Genomic DNA, 18476 nt, shown 5'->3' on the forward strand with positions numbered 1-18476 from the left:
TATATCAAATTCACTCTACAAATTGCAGCTAGACAACCGTAGAGAGGCAATTCTCAAGTCATACGGTATGGTTTAGTTCTCCCATGTTAATATCAAGCTCTTAGTAACGCCATATAAAACCACCCTCAGAAGAATCCTTCTCAGTGGGAACGCTGACCTATAGAGTACCCATGTGTCAGGCGCTTTACAGAAAAGCATCAAGGCAGTTCTGATCCACTACCTTGATAACCCAGCTGTTTCTCACTGCTGATTGCACTTACCTAAGCTGCCACCACTGAAAACAGACCACTACACTGCAGTTTCAGAGGAAGGAACCCAGCCTTTCAGGCAGATAAAGGTTGTCTTCAGTTTGAAACAGAAGCCAACAATATTACTGGGCCTAATCAAAGACTTTTTTCAATACCTTTTACAGTCATTTTCTTTGTACTTCTGGCACCATCTCTGTTAGGAAGATTTATTGTCTGCTTTTTAAAATTTATCAGTTTGCAATGGCCACCAGATGAAGGGATCTCTTTAAATCACTCTGTATGGGGAGAGTGTGAACGTGTGCATTACAGTTAGAGCCTTAATTTCTGCCATGCTGGAAAACCACTTACAAACATCACTAATGAGGGGAAAATATTTGAGACAGTTACATTCCAGATGTGCTGTTTACAAGGTGCTCTGTATTCTGAAGTCATTGCCTTACAATTATTCAAATTGACCGTGTCCCTTAATTTAAGAAGTAAAAATGAGGGGGTTTGTGGAGTATCTGAGAAATTAAGAGAGTAACAGATTTACTTGTTGCTTGATAACACATAATAAAAATAAAGGTTTTGGACAAGAATCATTTGAACACCAAACATTGCTATTATAGTTACCACTGTCTTTTCTTAAAAAAAGGGTCTCTCTACTCACTTACAAATACAAGCAACTGTTGCATCATCTCACAGTACTGGAATTGCTGTTGAATATCAGGGAAGGGTAATAGGATAGATAAAAGTTCCCTAAAAGAGAAAGCACCAGAACTAGCAGAAAGGTGGGGTTGGTCAGCCCTTCATTTGAATGTAAATGTAATTATGAGGCAGGCAGTTAGGCTGACGTCAGACAAGATCTTGGTAAACCATTACCACCAGCACCTGGTAACACAGTTGATAATAAAAGAGGATGAAGTAGAAGATTCCAAGCAGAGTGGCATTATTAGAGAAAACCAAACACAATTATTTTTAAGCAGCGAAAGAAACTACGGAAGAACAAGATGTTGTGACAACGCATTTACAATCTGTGACAATCATGTATGTGAGCTCTCTCTTGGATAAAGAAACCAGCATGTATCCAGGATCTGCAAGGTGCAGCAGCAACAACCTGCCAGTGCAAAACTTTGTGTCTACTCCGCCCTATCCAGATTACATGGGATACCATCATGTGCCAACTCTGGACACCCACGGACAGCCTGCGGGAACCTGGGGATCTCACTATGGCCCACAGAGGGAGGACTGGAACGCTTACGGCCCAGGACCTTCCAGCACGGTTGCTGCTGCACAGATCAATGGCTCGTCTCCTGGACAGGTCTCCTACGGTTCTGCTGATTACAGCTCCCTCCATCCTGCTGGAGCTGGGGGGTTACCTCCTGTAGAAACAATTAATACACAGCAAATCTCTCCCAACAGCCAAAGGCACAGCTCTTACGAATGGATGAGGAAAACGGTGCAAGCTAACACTACTGGTAAGTGTATATTCAACTTTCAACCTGAGAAAGCATCTTCTGCTATCACTGCTCTTATAAATAATTAACTTTACTTGAAGCACATAGGTTGGTGGGTCATTTATGACATTTATTTAACCTACTGCTGTTTAATGCAGTTTTAACTAAATTTGCACTAGTTTCACTTTCATCCCATAAAGGCTTTATAGGGTTACTACAGTGGAATGGCTGTTGTGTTTAGATATGGCTGCATCTCACTCAAGTCCAGGAATCTTTCTTGTAACTCTCTGTAAAGCATTTTGGATGAAAAACATGATACTCTCGAGACTGTTACGGAACAATGAATGCAGCAACATTTAACAGTCACAGGCAAAAATACTACATCATTATTTTGTGCCGCAAGGTAAATATCAATATAAAATCACATTCATCTTTTTAAACCTTTACAGACTTTTCAGTATTTTTAAAGAAAATTGTACTCTGATCCAACTGTAGTGATTATGCAATTTTCTGCTGTTGTTCACGTGCCTTTTATTTTTCCACCTAGATTTATTAGGTGAGAAGAAGTATTCCTAGGGAAGTAACCTGACTCAAATGATCAGCATAGACTATTTTGTTTGCAGACCACATATCTCGACAGTTAAGCTTCCTTTTCATTTAGTTTCAAATCTGTTTTACAGTATTTTTCTCACATACCAGAATTTTGCAGCTTGCCACAATTACACAATTAAAAATCACTTTCTTGCAAGTGTCACTCATCGATGCGCCTGTTCTTGTCACAGGCTGCATGCCAGATAAACCTTTAGGTGTATATTCCCAAGGTGTAAATTGGGTGTAGCAAGGCTTGCTAAATCCATTGTTAAGGTTAAAAGTAGTAAGCGTGTGTTAGCGAGCATCAAAGAAAATGCTCTAAAGAAAGAAGAGCAATGACGATTGGAGCGATCTTAGAAGACACAGAAAATCAGCGCTGCCGCTTGAGACACAATCCTCGTTCAAACGGTTATTACTCAAGAGCAAAATGAGTCTGGTAATTGTTTCTTAGTTATAAAGCAGATACACACTGTTTTCCCACTGTTACTAAATACAATATGCCTAGTGAACATTAAGATATCACAATGCTGTCCTTCCACTTGGGGCCTCTACAAACGTCTTCAAAGCCGAGCAGATTTATAGTCTGTTTTTCCCCCCTTATGTATACTCATGTAAATCAGCAGTAACTTCATTAACATCATTGGAGATTTCCAGGTGTAGAAGTGATGCAAGACTTGAGTGTAGACCAAATTCAATTGAGACTACTGAATGTCAATGAGGCGACCCTGCCTCTGTCATGTTGCCGCTGAATTTTAAATGTGTTAGCATTCTTAAAGAATAAAACAGACTTAAAAAAATCTAAATCCTAGTTTTACACTTATTGCACAGACACGGAAGACCCTGAAAGGTTTCTTGCACGCTTGCTCAACTTCATAAAATATATAAGCAATTCAGGAAAGCGGTTATGTGCTTTAATTCATCTCTAGTCTGAAAAGCACTTACACAGAATTTACACACATGCCGAAACACTTTATGAACAATAACGGACAGGTGAATCAGGGCCTGTCAATACGTACATGTCCTGAGGCTGTACATTCCTAGAGGCCGGTCCTTTGAAGTGTTAAGAACAGCTCAGGACTTCACAGAATTGCGCTCAAAACATCAACCCAGCTTCAAAAAAGGGTTTGGGAGAGTAAAGCATGAATGTGGTATTTTGCAAAACAAGAAAAGTACCTAATAGATTTGGCTTTTCATTGGTGTTTTTAAAATAATGTTAACTGTAAAAACTGGAAAATTTTAATACCGACACCTAAAAAGTTGTGAAAAATGAAAGGAAATTCAAACAAATAATGACAAGGCTAAAATTCTGCATGTAACAGCTACATATTAACTTATCAGTGCTTTCTCTAGAAGATAACGTACAAAAACTTACTTGATGCCATTATAACCACTCTGAAACAGACTTGCTCTCTGTTTTTCCTTATTGCCATAATATTATTCATGCTATCGAAGTAGCTACTGGCTCTTCCCCTTCAATATTATCACTGCTTAATACAGTTCATTGCTCTAAAATTTCAGAATTGCAGCCCTAAACTTTACAGATATATACAGTGGCGTGTACTCACATTGATGTACGTGAGCAGCGCGGAACAGAAATCAAACCACATCTAATTAACTGAGGCAGCCTACTGAAATACTGTCCTAAAGACAATGGGAATTATTTTTGAGGAGGGGCTGTTAATGGGAATTTTTTCCCCTCTATTTAGACTCTATTAAATGCACTACATTGTGATTCAATATTTGTATTTAGCATTTTATACAAAAAATTATATTGCAGGAAAAGGGAAATGAAAATTTACCTGCCCAAGTCAATTCTCAGGATGAAACAACATCATGAAGGCAGAAGTACTATGTCCTTTGAACAGATAAAATTTGATTTGAAATTATATATCCTCTAACTAAATGACCGTAACTGTATATTCAGAACCAAACCTTTTTTTATTTCAAATACACAGACATTGCCAACGTATGGGGCAATAAGAAATTTTAAAAAACAAACATGGAAAGTGGGCTTGGTAAAGATATCTTTCCAGACAGGCTATCAAAACGAGAAAAAGAACATCTACAGAATTCCTTACAGTCTGCTCCTGTTTTTACTAAAAATCAATTACAAAATGCCCTATCAACTGCAGTTATGTAAGAGCAGAACGTCAGAGCAATTCCTTTCTAAAACCTGGGCAATCAACAGTGTAAAATGTGTATTTTATGAAAGTGAGTAAGCCTTCAAGGCGTGAAACTTAGTGAAAAGAAGGTATCCAAACAAGGGCCTAGAAAATAGATTTTATATCTTTTAAAACCTTATATGAAACTTCAGCTGGGAGTGACCCTTCTCGGAAAGAGAACGGACTTTAAGGGGACTAAGCGAAAGGACGACATTATTTTTATATTTTGCAAGGTCAGCCTCAGCTTTTTTTTTTTTTAACTGTAGTCAACACATCTTATGTCTTTGTTCAAACAAGCAGTGATGTACAAGTAATTCAGATTACATCACAGCAGAAACACAGCCAGAAAGCAAAATAGAAAAGCAGGAAAAAAGGCCAGGCCTCTGCTCTCATGCTAATTTATTTTGCTTTGTAAACTAGTTGTGACATCTATTTTCCACTGGCCTACATTGTCTGAGGTTTTGAGGCCTATCTGTCATATTGAGGCAACAGACCCTTTCAACACTTCTCTTTGCTTTGATATGCAGTCTTGTCTCTTCCTTCTCCCTCTTTTCTTCAGGAGTTATATTGCCGGAAAGGGTGATGATTTTCACAGTAAATAAAGAGGCCTTCTCCCAGCTTTATTGTCTTCAGAAGAAATGCTCTGTGAATTTTATGACCAAGGGGAATGGGGAAAACTACTCCTTTTCTCCACCCCCTCAAATCATGGTTATATTTGCTGATTATAGTGAAGCCGGAATAACCGTGTTGAATTTTAACTTGTTTTCAAAGATTACCTTCTAAGCCTTCAGTTTACAAGGAACCTGAATATCTATACTGTTGTTAACGTTATAACTATCACTTAGAGCAAATATTTCAAAGCCAACAATTTGTACCTTGAAAAAAAGTAAACTCAGTTTGATGATTGTTTTAGTCCTGCAAATTTAGGCAGGAAAACCTTGTACACTAGAAGTCAAAGTGGCACAGGATTTGGGAAAACATCCTTTATGATGCGTATTTCAAAATGTCTTAAGCTATGTCTACCTCTAGCCTTCAGATAAGAATACCGCAGTCTATCCCTCAGTGTTGGTCCAAAATTAAAGAGAACTGAGGAAAAAAATATTCCTTCATCTATTTCTGTCCTTTTTTCCTCTGCTAAGATGAAAGAGTCTGACATTTGTTTAGGGCTTGTAAATTCCAAACCAATTGGCTTGTGTTTCTGAATGTGAAAGGGGTTCTTGATAAGATCTCCTTGTCGCTCCTTTGTGTGGCGTGTGCTTCATCTTAACACCTCAATGGATTTTAGGGAACCACTTTAAAGGAGTCTTTGTCCTACAGTTTGTCCCAGAAAACTCACATCAAAAAAAACCTGGGAAGATCAGAAGGAAAAGGAAAACTATCTAGTTGGCTGTTGAAAGTGCAAAGAAGAACAAATAAGTTGAAAAGTGATCTCTCTGTATAATTATTACATGAAGAATTGTTTAAAAAAGTCTATGAAATGAGAGATATCTTCTAAACATCAAGTAATGCTTCTCTTAACAGTACTCATCCAATATATCTAAGAATATTTTTTTATACGTTAGAGAGAGGATGATACTGAAATCCTTTTACAAGTATTTTATTGCCTCGTCTTACAAATTGCCCAGTGCCTTCAACTCAGAAGGGAAGCTCAGCACACAGAGTACCCCCAGCAATAGTTCTACAGGCACTCAGCATCCTGCGAGACTGGACCTTTCTGAAAAAGTAAATTCAAATTTTTATTGCACTTATAAGCATGTCTTATGGCCACAGAAGAGGGCGAAAGCATTTCTAGTAGGACATTTCTTTGTGTTAGAGAGGTGATCTTTAAAAACCTCAAATAAAAAATTAGGACACGGTACAACTAAACAAATTGTGACTCAACTTCAGTCTTGAAATCCTGTGTATTTATGCCTGCACATACACGGAAGTCACTTCAAGGAGCACTGAAATGAAACCCCTTTGAGATCAAATATAGCCAGCACCAATTATGTACTGCTATGAATTATTTAAGATGCTTCAGGGTGTTTTTTACTTGAGCTTTACATTTAAATGTATGTTTACAGAGAGAGGGAGATAAAGAGGGAAAGACAGTTATGATAACCAATACTCACTCACTCGTTCACTCTGCATCTCATATTCCTTCTCTGCAACACAGAAAATCCCATGCATGTGCTCTGTAGTTTAATGAATGTCTGAAAAATGTTTGAGATGTGTGAAAGAAAGATGCTATAGAAAATCAAATTCAACATATTAATAATATTTCTTTCTTAAACAGGTAAAACAAGAACAAAAGAAAAGTACCGAGTTGTTTACACAGATCATCAGAGACTAGAATTAGAGAAGGAATTTCACTGCAACAGATATATTACAATAAGGAGAAAGTCAGAACTTGCAGCAAACCTGGGACTATCTGAAAGACAGGTACACAGAGACCATCCATCATTCGTACGCACCCACTCACCAGACACTGTTACTGCCAGAGGACATGAGCAACATTCACGTTCTGTATCCAAAAGTAGTGCAAATGCAACCATGACAAAGTTCGTGAGTATATTTAACGCACAGAGAATACACTATGCAAATACAAATTAATAAATGGGCTAATTTGACAGAAACCTCCAATTATGGGTAACTAAACATTAGGAATTCATTTATACTAGAAAAAGTACTTATTCTCACGTGTATAACAGCTTGCTAGGCAGCTAGAATTTAAACACTTCAGCTTAACATTATCTTAGCTATGTTCTCAATAGTTGTGACATTCACCGTTTTATTTCTTCTTGCAATCACACAAAATGGCAGCTAGAAAAAAATCCAAAGCATTGGATACATTTCAGCTGTAAGCCAGGAAAATAAAAACTCAGCATTCAAAGAGCCATCACACGAGATATCTACATATTTTTTGTTACAAATTTATTGCCACTATTTCCACAGGCCACATTCTTCCTCAGTCAGTTAGATTTCAGAACATTTTAAGGAGTTTTTACAGCCTTTGATTTTCAAGTCAGGATTTCTTTTTGCTATTATGTTCACAGGTGCTTCACCTGTAGCACCCACTATATACAGGATCCTTTAGGCGATAAAATTTGGTGCCAAATTTTTATGCCTATTACACACATATAAGTAGCCAATTCAGGAAATTTTCAAGTGCATACTTAGATCCATTGCGTCTTTGGAAAGCAGCTCTGCATTCATTCATATCAAGTACATATTTAAGCTCTGTCCAGAATAAAGATAGTCCCCAGAGCAGGGGCCCAGGTATCTTAGCTGTGTTCATACAAAGACTAGAGGAATTCAGGATAAAGAATTTCCTAAAATCACTGTGCTGGAGAGCACACTTCCGAAGCACAGCTCTGCAGTCTGCAAATATAGTAACTGTTGAATCCAACACCCCTTATACGACAGAATTTCAATGGTTCTGCTACAGTTGGAGGATAAGGGAAGATTTGGCGAAACTGAATAAGGCATCTCATATCTTAGCAACCAGATTTTTTGCCCCCAGGTAAATTTAAACAAGAGATCTTTCTTTTCAGAATTTTACAAACTTTTGTTCTTTCTGAATATACACATTCAGTTCTCTAAAATATTCTCCTCCTTCAGCGGCCTCCTCTGCTTCTGCATTCAGTCTGTGCAAGAACATGGAATAGAGAGGGACCAATTGAGGCTGGAAGTGTAAGGATACATGGATAAGCAATGATATCTTAGGATCAAGCACTGGATGCATTGATGTTCAATCTCAGACCTAAACAGTACATGGATTACACTCCGCAGACTCTAACTAGCCCCAGAAAGTAACTACACAAAACAAGCCCACCATTGATGGACTGATTTGTTATACAGCAGGATGTAGCTCCATCACAAATTTTCAGAGAACTACAATTATAAAAGATTCAAAACCTCTGCTTTAATGTTATGCAAGCTGGCTGATTTAGAACACAGACATGCCTGGAGTAACCAGTGATACCGCATAAAATCAGTAGTTTCCTTCTACATAGCTGGTGCTCTTAAAGCCCTCCAATTCTTGACTGCTAAATTTCCTTCAAGTATAATGTAGACAAAATACATAATCTATCTGCATTTCTACAGGACTTACGACAAAGCTAAATGCTTCTTACTGCCATTACCAGTAAAGTAATAAAATCATAACTATTTGGAAAATAATATTTTTAATATAAAGCAATGATACAACTATTACTGTAAAAAAGGTGACCACTACTTTGAATTAATCAGATATCATTTGCAACACCACAGGTGAAAATCTGGTTCCAGAATCGCCGAGCCAAAGAAAGAAAAATGATCAAGAAGAAAATATCTCAGTTTGATGGCAGCGGGGGCTCAGTTCAGAGTGACTCTGGTTCACTCAGTCCAAACGAAATATCTAGTTCTCTGTTCCCACCACCACACGGGATAAATGGATTACAGTCTAATGACATTCATCAAGTCATAGTTTCAGAATGAATAGAGGAAAAAAAAAAGAAAAAAAAGGAAGAGCAAGAATGGATTTCTGTGCCACCCCCCACCCCTTTGAAAACTCAATTTTGCAAAGGACCATTCTCATTTAACTGTCTTCGGAGTGCTCATTTCTAAGTACCGGATCTGGGACTATTATAAAAATATTTTAATTACTGCAGAAATCTCAGGGAACTTGCGCTGCTAAGATTCATCACTCAAAATCTTTGAGTAGGAGGTAATTTAGTTCAGACACTGACACAAAGAATGATACAACTGACGATTCAAGTAAACGTAGTCCTAGTCTAATCATATATATACACAGGAAACTAAGGGAACTGATTATAGAGTACTATTGCATAAAATATAAGATGCTGGGTGTATTTGGTTCATTACATTTTATATAATTAGAGTAAACCGTAGATGGTAATAAATATTCACGCTTAACTGTACTGAAAAGAATGCTACTTTTTGGAAACAACAAAAACATTTAAAACACTTTCAAACACTCAAGAAACATAATAATGTTGCTATACCAACATATTGCATTTAATTAAAGAAAACAAATCTTCTTTGCCCTATGTAATTCAAGCATGCCAATATCCTACGCAATAGTTAGATACATTGCCAAGATTTGTTCAATTGTAAGAAATGCAGCAATTTGTCACGCACATTAGTAAATGCCAAACAGTTTGAAAGATACAAGTAGTGCTTCAATCTTCAATGAATGCACATATTATTGCTCAAAAATATGAGCACAAACGTAATGGAAAAAGAACTATTACTACTAGCAAACCACCAAAGAGCAAATAAAGAATTTGTTTAATGTCCCTAAACCTTTTAAGTGAAATGGTAGCAGTCTGGGGCCACTGATTTTATACATGACACTTATTTCGGGCTAAAGGCAAGAAATATCCCAAAGTAGCTGGCACTGTATTTTGAAGCTGTCATCAAGCAGCTTAGCATTCACGAAGTCACAGTAAGCATGTAACAAAAGCAGCGTTCACTCCACGTGCACCCCGGAAAGAGCACAGATGAAGGATAAACATGCTCACAGTGTGGTTAGCTTTAATTATTGGTCCATGTTGGCAGGGGAGAAGGTAGCAATGGTATGCAGACAAAAACTGGTAAGTCTGGAAAAAGTAGAAAGCGAGCCCAAAGCACTAAAAAAATCCCCAAACCCTTCAGTAGTGTGATTCGTTGGAATTTCATAATATGAACTTTTTGATAGCATATAAGTAAGTGCTCTATTGGAAAAATTTAATTTTACTGAAAATGTCATCAGAAGCAAAGGTAATAAAGCAGGAAAACAGAAGAAAACAAACAGAAAACACCATTATCTGGCATATGAAAAGTCACGCATCACTTATTTCAACAACATCAAACTCCTGGTCTCAGAAACCGCAGACCAAATTCTGCTTTTCTTAGTGTCAGCGAGCATCGATAATGCACTGAGCAACATGGACAGAACTTGTCAAAGCATTAATTATCTAGATTCAATAAATTAGATAACTTAAATTTGAAGATGTGCCTCACTGTTTTCCAATCACTTAAAAATAACTGTTAGAGTAACTCCATGAAAGTAGTTCTATTAGGAGTTACAAGAATAACACTCTTCAAAAATAAATACTAAATTATAAAATAGTAGACATAAATGTCTCAAGCTAAACTAGGAAGAAAATCTGTAACACAGGATAAGATCTTACTGATTGTAAGCATTTTGTGGGTGGTTCTCCAATATATTGCCCATAAGCTCTTATTCATATGGTTAAAATAGATGGGCATATCTTAATGCAAACAAACTGCAAACAGAAAATCTTGTGTATGTAAATATTTATAAAACTCAGCCCTATGAGAAATTGAGACAACATCTGCATGGCTTCAATTCGGGATCTTCTATAACTGCTCACTGATACAGTAGTGTTATGTGGTTGCACGGACGTGTTAGAAGACAGAGCAGCATGTTACAGAACATGCACACAAACAGATCTACTTCTGCTGATATTAACAGAAGTATACATGCTAGCAGACAGCGGGACACATACATGCTGCTCTGCTTTTCATTCCAAGAAATCCATATATTTGCTCTATAACAGATTTGGGAGAGGAGGTTTTCCCAGTGCCACCAGCCTCTCCACCGGTGTTGTCCTTTTGTACATGAAGGATGCAGAAGATAAAATAATTTCCAAAAAAATTCATGAAGAAAGAAGATGTTAATACTTTAGACGTACAAGAAAAAAAGGGAAGAGGAGCTTTACCTTGCTACCCAAATCTCAAATCATCAAGAGACCTACCTCTAGAAGGCCTACCTCTATAGAAGAGCAGGCGACAGCTTTTGTGAAGGTATCAGTGACAGAGAAATGGAGAGTGAGAGAAAACCTTTTTCCTAGTTTCTGGATTTTTTTTTTTTGTGATCACTTTTCAAATCAACAAGGCAGAATGGCAAGTAAAGAGCTATAAACATGCAACACATCATTCATTATACTTGTATACCAGAAACGTATGGTTTAACTTGAAATTTCTCTTTCCTTCTAATTTATGTCAAAATTGAAATAAAAAACTTACATAGTTATCTACCAGGTTCACATTCAACATATTGAAAATTATCATCTTGCAGTTTCTAAACAAGCTCCAGTCTATGTCTTTTAATTGCCAGGCAGTCGGGAAACACCATGCTGTTCTGACAAACTGGGCAGAAGAGCCACTGAAGCCATTGACTGTAGTTCAGAACAACCACTGTTCATAAAGCAAACGTTTTAAATTAGACTGTTTTAGATGTCAAATGGCAGTTTGAATGGGATACAAAGCGCCTCCTATGAGATGTTTAAAATCAGTCTTGTCAATAAAACGTGTTTTCCTTTTTCATGATCTTCACCCTGAATTTTTTCCATCAGGTCTATTTTAAATGTATTCAAAGCATATATTAATAAGTATTTGGGGGAGACAGTCTCTTTCACGCACTAGATAATGATCTCTAAGCCTAAAAACTACATCAGATTATCTTCTCTGGCTACGGCTAAGTCAAGTAAGAAGTTATTCCCCCTATCTTGCACTTTGCATAGCTACCCTCCATCTAGATCATAATGTCCCTTTAAATCTAAGTGTAGTGCCACAGCTGCTTCTCAAAATAATCCAAGGGAAAAAAGCATTACTAAATCCTTTTAGACTAACCTGGAACTGGATTACAGAGTGATAAAATATGCAGTCATTACCCGATCAGGAGGATGGGAAGCCATAAAGAGGGGAAAATGGCAAGCAGCTGAAAGAAGAAAACTCTTAGTCTGTCTCTGACAGGGTTCGGACAACGTACCTGACTGTGGCCTAAGCCATTTTTTTTTTTTGCCAGAAAACATTATCCCAAATCAAAATACAATTCAGAACTACATGCTGGCACATTTTAATGGCCCATTAAAGACTACATGACAGCCTGACAGGAGTCCACCCTATATTCAAGTTCTGCCAAGATCAGCATGGGAACACAAGGATCAGGATACGCAGGTGGGCGGAGGCAACACGGCCGTTACAAAGTCCCTACATCGCTATTATTTTCTGGTCAGCTATGTTTGACTCTTCTACATTGCGTGTGTAAAGGAAAAGCTTCAGAAGATATGATCCAGCCATTGTATTTAATTTTTGTATTTATGTGGGTGAGAAGAAATACTAAAGGCTATAAATAACATTTTACAATATTTATCTTTTCTCCTTTGAAGACTTCTCCAGGGATTTTAATTAGACTCTCCCTTAGCACCATTAGGCAATTAAAATAATAATTAATCAAACACGATCCTTCTCACCCAGTGGGTATTTTCCCCAAGCTCTCTCAGTTTCCTGTCTTTTTTCACTTTATGTAAATAGAAAACCACCACACTGTTTAAATTCAGCTGTTTGATTGGTATTTTGAGTTTGCAAAGTAGTGAGCCACTTTAATGCTATGCTGATATCAAAAGAAAATTCTGCATCACACAACTGTCTCATTCCAGCAGCCAGCAAATCCCTTCTGACATTTATTTGAATCATCTTTATTCTTATGAGAATACTGCCAAAGCTTTGGGAACAATTGCATTTCTCAGTCCCACTATCTATAAATACTTAATCAAGAAGGAACACTTTACCACAAACTGTTCATGCTGAGACTCAGTGTAGCAGCACAGTCATTTGGCTTCATTAACTAACTTCTAAATATTGATCTGTGGGAGAAAATAAAGAAAATTACAGATTTATCTGTAGTTACAGTAAGGGTTTAGACTAGAAATTGGAAAGGACCCTATTATAAGATAGCTTTTTAAAAATCATAATTTACAGAGAAGAGAACATAACTTAAACCCCTAATTGGCTGCTTGTAGTAGTAATATAGGTCAAATAAAAACCCGGATCAGAAACTTCACGACCTCTTGAAACTAAGATTACTTTTGACAATTGATCTATCTCTACATTAGGCATTATCAGTATAAGCAGCACAGAGCTGCATACCCCTGCACAAAGCCAAAAACCTTCTAGACATTACAAAATATTTGTATCACAAAAATAGTTTCATTGAACCTCTTGTATCACTCTTCACTTGCCTTCTTTCAACAAATGAACGTATCCAGATTTGCCTAATGAGTTACGCATTTCTATTTCTAAACAGAAGAATGTGAACCTGCAATGAGATGATGGCTGCACCTGGAAAGGGAAAAAGAATTCTGCTAAACACAACAAACAACAGAAGTTACCAGGGTCTTTTTCTCATAATAAATTCCACAGCATTAAACAGGGTCACCTATACACTGGTTACAGTTCCCAGTCAAAAGTTATGCTTTTATTTCCCAAAGAGGAAACTAGAAGGTAATGCTAACATTTTGGGAGTTATTTCAAAAAAGCCTCAGGTACTTATCAAACAATCTTAAAATGCGTGGTTAATAATATTTTTAAAAGAAAATATTATTTGCATTGAAGGAATGATTTTTATTATTCCATGGATGTGCTAAACACTAATGATCCCACTGAAATTACTTGCAGCATAGGGTATCACGCCGTTTGAGTAGAGGTTTCGTAATTTGAGAATGAAAAACACTACCACAGGTGAACAGCTCAACAGAGGGCTGAAGGCTAGATGGCCAAGTTGTAATCATGGATCCGAAACCCATTATTAGCTGCTGCTTCTCACGTGCAATTGAGGTTAAAAACATTTGAAATACCTATCAATTCTTATCAACTTAATACTTTGATCCATTGTATCGGGTCTGGCTGAGACGGAGTTAATTTTGCCCATAGCAGCCCTCATAGCGCTGTGCTGGAAGGGTGTTGGTAACACACTGCTCGCGCAGCACCAAGGCTGCGTCTTGGGAGGGGACATGGCCAGGACAGCTGACCCCAACTGACCAAGGGATATTCCATATCATACAACATCCACTCAGCAATAAAAGCCAGGAGAAAGGAGGAGGCGGTGGGGGAGACGGACATTGGTGGTTTTACGGCATTTGTCCTCTGGAGCAACCGCAATGCGTGCTGGGGCCCTGCTTCCTGGGGAGTGGCTGGACATCGCCGCTGATGGGAAGCAGAGAATAAAATCTTTTTTGTTTTCCTTTTGCTCTTCTATGCACGGCCTTTGCTTCTGCTTTCATTAAACTGCCCTTATCTCACCCCACGAGCCTTTCGTTATATTTCCTCTCCCTTGTCCAGCTGAGGAAGGGGAGTGGGCACCTGGCGTCCAGCCAGGGTCAACCCACCACATCCATTAACTGAAACTCCCTAGAGCCTGATATTCTTCCTATCGCCCTAGATATCAAAAGCAAATAAAATATGAAACACTAAAATTAGTGAAAACTTAGAACACTGCCTGTGGATATCTCAAAAAGAGACGGGATACAGAACAGCAGGCCAGTAAAAAACTCAACATTTCACATGGGTGTTTTCTACAGGTTGCAGGATTCCTCTCTGAAACCCCTCATCACCACTAGTTTTCAGGCAGCCAGTGCAACTTTCTCTGAATGAGGCACAGTTCTGCCTCAAGACATTGGCAAGAACACGCACGATTTTAGCAGCATGCATTTGGCCTGCTGCCACCCGATAGCTCTAGCTCTGAAAGCCAAACACCGCAGCATCTAACGAGGCTGTCTACAGTAACCACAGCAGCAACAAATGCATCTTCCCCATCTCACTGTATGGCTGAACTAAGAGGCAACAAGAACAGAGCGAGGATGACAAGGACAAAAACAAATTCAGACATATACCTCACAAAAGTGTCTTGAATTTTCAGTGTTTGACACAATTCCAACCTGAGTGACACAGCCATGCAGGCCTCACAAATTTCATTATGCATCAGATGCTATTAAAGGGAACAGTCCCCACTAAACCCTTATCTGTTTTTCATGGAATAACTCCAATCAGATTCATTTCTCAAGCTCGTATTAGTGGAAAAATAATAATTCAGCAGTATTTTGGAATTCCAAAATGGCTAAAAACATTTTCATGGAGCTCTGGGCAGAGCTTTCCAGTACTGCAGAGATGTTTCATCAACACGAGTATTGCTTCATCAGTTCAGAAGCACAGGTCTCCCAATTGCATTAGTGAAAGTCACGGAATCATATCCCTCCTGCAACAAGGCTCAGAATCGATAAATAGAAAGAAACCCTGATATGAGCTATCATGTTGTTTAAAAGCTGTTTAAAAATGTTACTGGAAAGATGTTATGAGGTTTTCAATGATAAAGATCATAAAAACATACTTGCAGTCACTTTCTATGCCTCAAAATTCAGTATGTAATTAGAACCATCCTAAGCTCAGTTATTGGTAAACTCATTTCCGTGTTAAAAAACTCAGCGGTTAAGCATGCATCGCTACATTCAGCAATAAACCTGCCTTAGCTCTGAAGTAAAAGGGCGACCCAGAAAAATTGTGGTTTATAGTGAGGCTTATATGCTGTGCACTGGCAGAGGAGTTAGAAGCAGCTGGATACGAAAGAGGACATTTTTAAAACTGGGTATGCAAGGAAAAGCTGAAATATAGAAGAAAACAATTCAGAACTTGATTACAAGTACCTAGATAGAAGTGTTCTGGACAAATACACCACTGCCACTGGGCAGGCATTCAGTAGTGATTCTTTGTACTGAAGGTAAGAACAAGAGCACATACTCCCAGGGCAGCTGGCAGCCTGAAGGCTCTATGGGGCAGAAAGCTGCCTGACAACGTGACACTATCGTACAGTATTCAGTTTGGCTTTTAAGGGCTCTCAGCCTCCAGCAAAACAAAACAGACTCTGTTTTTTTGGCATAAACCTCTACACAGTCACTGACCTCAGTCTTCCTGACATCTAGTTCATCATCCACATCCAGCACCAAACACACCTTTATGTTCAGTCATGTATAAAAGTCCTGTCCAGCCCCTCATACCACAGAGGGATGGCTGGAGCACAGCTAGACTGCCGGTTTTATATTTAATACACTGGCAGACCATTTTCTAGGTCTTCATGCAGCTCTGTATGCACTCTGCTACAGAGTTACTGCTTACTGCCATGGCAAATTCTTCAAATGTGATGCGAGTTCTGTGCTCAGATAGGACCATTTACTGCATCTTCCTCTCTTGGAAGAAGAGAAAGTGCAAAAATCAATTTGGAAGGCAATGTAAGTCACCAGCAGCCTAGCACATGCAGGGCAGCCAAGAAAACAGAAAGCCTAACTGAAACAGGTTTGAAAGCAGCACTGAAAGAAAGTGGTTGTTCACCGAAACACTACAAAGCATAAACACAGATGTTCTGTCATTACCACAGCTTAACTTGCTCCTATGTCAAGTTAATCCTGATTCCAACCAAGGTAAGTTCTCCAAAGCTGCTCATGTGTCACATACGTGGAAACAATTCTTATGAAAAGTGCTCTTTTTACATCACGCAATGATTTTACATCAATGGAAATAATTTGTACCAAGAGACCCCTCATTACTAACCGCCTCCTACTAGTTGATTTCTTCTACAAGTTTCTTTCAATCTTTCCAGAACTTTTCACATTAGGAACTGAAGAAACAAGCTAACCAGGCAAAAACAAAACAAAACAAAAAAAAACAAAAAAAACCCACACCAAAAAACCTCCAACAACCCCCACCAACAAAAAATTCTCAAGAGCTTGTGTTCTGAACTCTTTCTCTCAAAAAGGCATCTCAGCTTGTCTAAACTGACTCAGGAAGGGGGTACCTTACAGGTGAGGTCCAATACTGTTTATTCTGTTCAGTCTTTTTGACAAAGAGAATACTTCTGCTGTATCAAAACTGAGGCATTCGCATCTCCAGTGAGGCCCTGAAGTTCTGAATCCCCTCCACTTCTTGAGCCGATGTTGATCAAGAAACATGACGGTTGGTCCACCAGCCTTAAAACATGTTCTCCAAACTCCAAGAGTACATGCCTATTATCCAACAACCTCTTCCTTTATTGAAACACGTAAGTGTCTGAAATGAGTGGATGATGACAGCCAACACGACATCTCTTGTTGCATATGCTTCCTTCTGAATAAGGATTGTGTGGTGGAGAATTATAGGGAACAAAGAAGGAAAAAATATATTGGAAGACGACTCAGTATCTCTCAGGTTCACATTAACATTCACTTTCCATGTTCTCTCAACAGTTCTTATATTTAATACTGTGCTTTGTTTTAACTCCTGTCTTTCCTGCACTCTCTTTTCGTGTTCCATGCTCTATATAAGAACACTTTTTATTCCAAGAAAGGAAGTGATTTGGGTGAATAAACACTGCCAGAGACCATCATCTCTCCACAAATCATTCAGTTTTTATGACATAATCATTCCATCTAATAAATGGCATCCTAAAAAAAAAATATTGAAAATGAAGCATCTAAATACTTCTTCCTGTGAAGTCATAAAGTTTGATAAATCATACTGAAAAAATTCCCTATAGTGTTTACATCTGAAACTCAATACTAAGTAGGCATTCTTCAAATACAGATATGGGTTACCAAATGTGTTTTTCTAAAATGGTCTATTTTTACCCCAGGTAGTTGTCATTCCTGCTAGGAGACAGCCCCCCCCGCCCCCAAAAGTCTACTGAAACTTCAGCTGAACTTTGACTTCAACCTATTAATTAAAAAGCATAAGATGTTAAATATGAAGCTGTATAGCAAAGTATCTTTTTCAATTAAAGAGACTTCCTTTCTTGGTTTGCTAATACCTCAGACACTCATTATAAAGAGGTCACGCAGTATATCGTGCCAAAACTCTACATTTCCTCATTTTACACTTCAATTCAGCAAATTATTTTACCACCTGTTTGAGCACCTAACAGAATCCATGCCTTAATCCCACCAAATGCTCACTTCTGCCACAATGTCCATTTAAATGTCTGTAACATTAGCTTATTTATTAAATTAGAACACAAAGTTGCATTACAATATAGGCTTTTCAATTAAACATGCATAATACTGCTGCTGGATCTCTCACTGTTTGCCACGCCTTTCCCTACCACCTGCATCTCATCGCTGTCGTATCTAAAGTTGTAAATCCTTGCAGACAAGCACACGGTTTCTTTATTTCCCTTTCTAGTACACATACTGCTCGTCTCTCATTTTGTTTCACCCCTCCAAAATTTTCAACAGTTTTGTATTCAAACA

The 18476-nt window shown here is 38.1% G+C and overlaps 1 protein-coding gene and 1 long non-coding RNA gene across 2 annotated transcripts in view; one reads left to right on the forward strand and one right to left on the reverse strand.

Annotated features, from left to right (window-relative positions):
• Positions 1-18476, reverse strand: part of LOC148056644 (uncharacterized) — a 28779-nt gene that overhangs the window by 7136 nt on the left and 3167 nt on the right. The gene's annotated exons all lie outside the window — the stretch shown is intronic.
• Positions 1273-8895, forward strand: CDX4 (caudal type homeobox 4). Its single transcript, XM_087748735.1, has 3 exons — positions 1273-1705; positions 6713-6858; positions 8689-8895. Exons 1-3 carry the CDS (start codon positions 1273-1275, stop codon positions 8893-8895), a joined length of 786 nt encoding a protein of 261 aa, XP_087604861.1.

This window comes from Nipponia nippon, unplaced genomic scaffold (genome assembly GCF_047370975.1).
Source record: "Nipponia nippon isolate SJK-2023a ecotype South Korea unplaced genomic scaffold, ASM4737097v1 scaffold_12, whole genome shotgun sequence".
NCBI lineage: Eukaryota > Metazoa > Chordata > Aves > Pelecaniformes > Threskiornithidae > Nipponia > Nipponia nippon.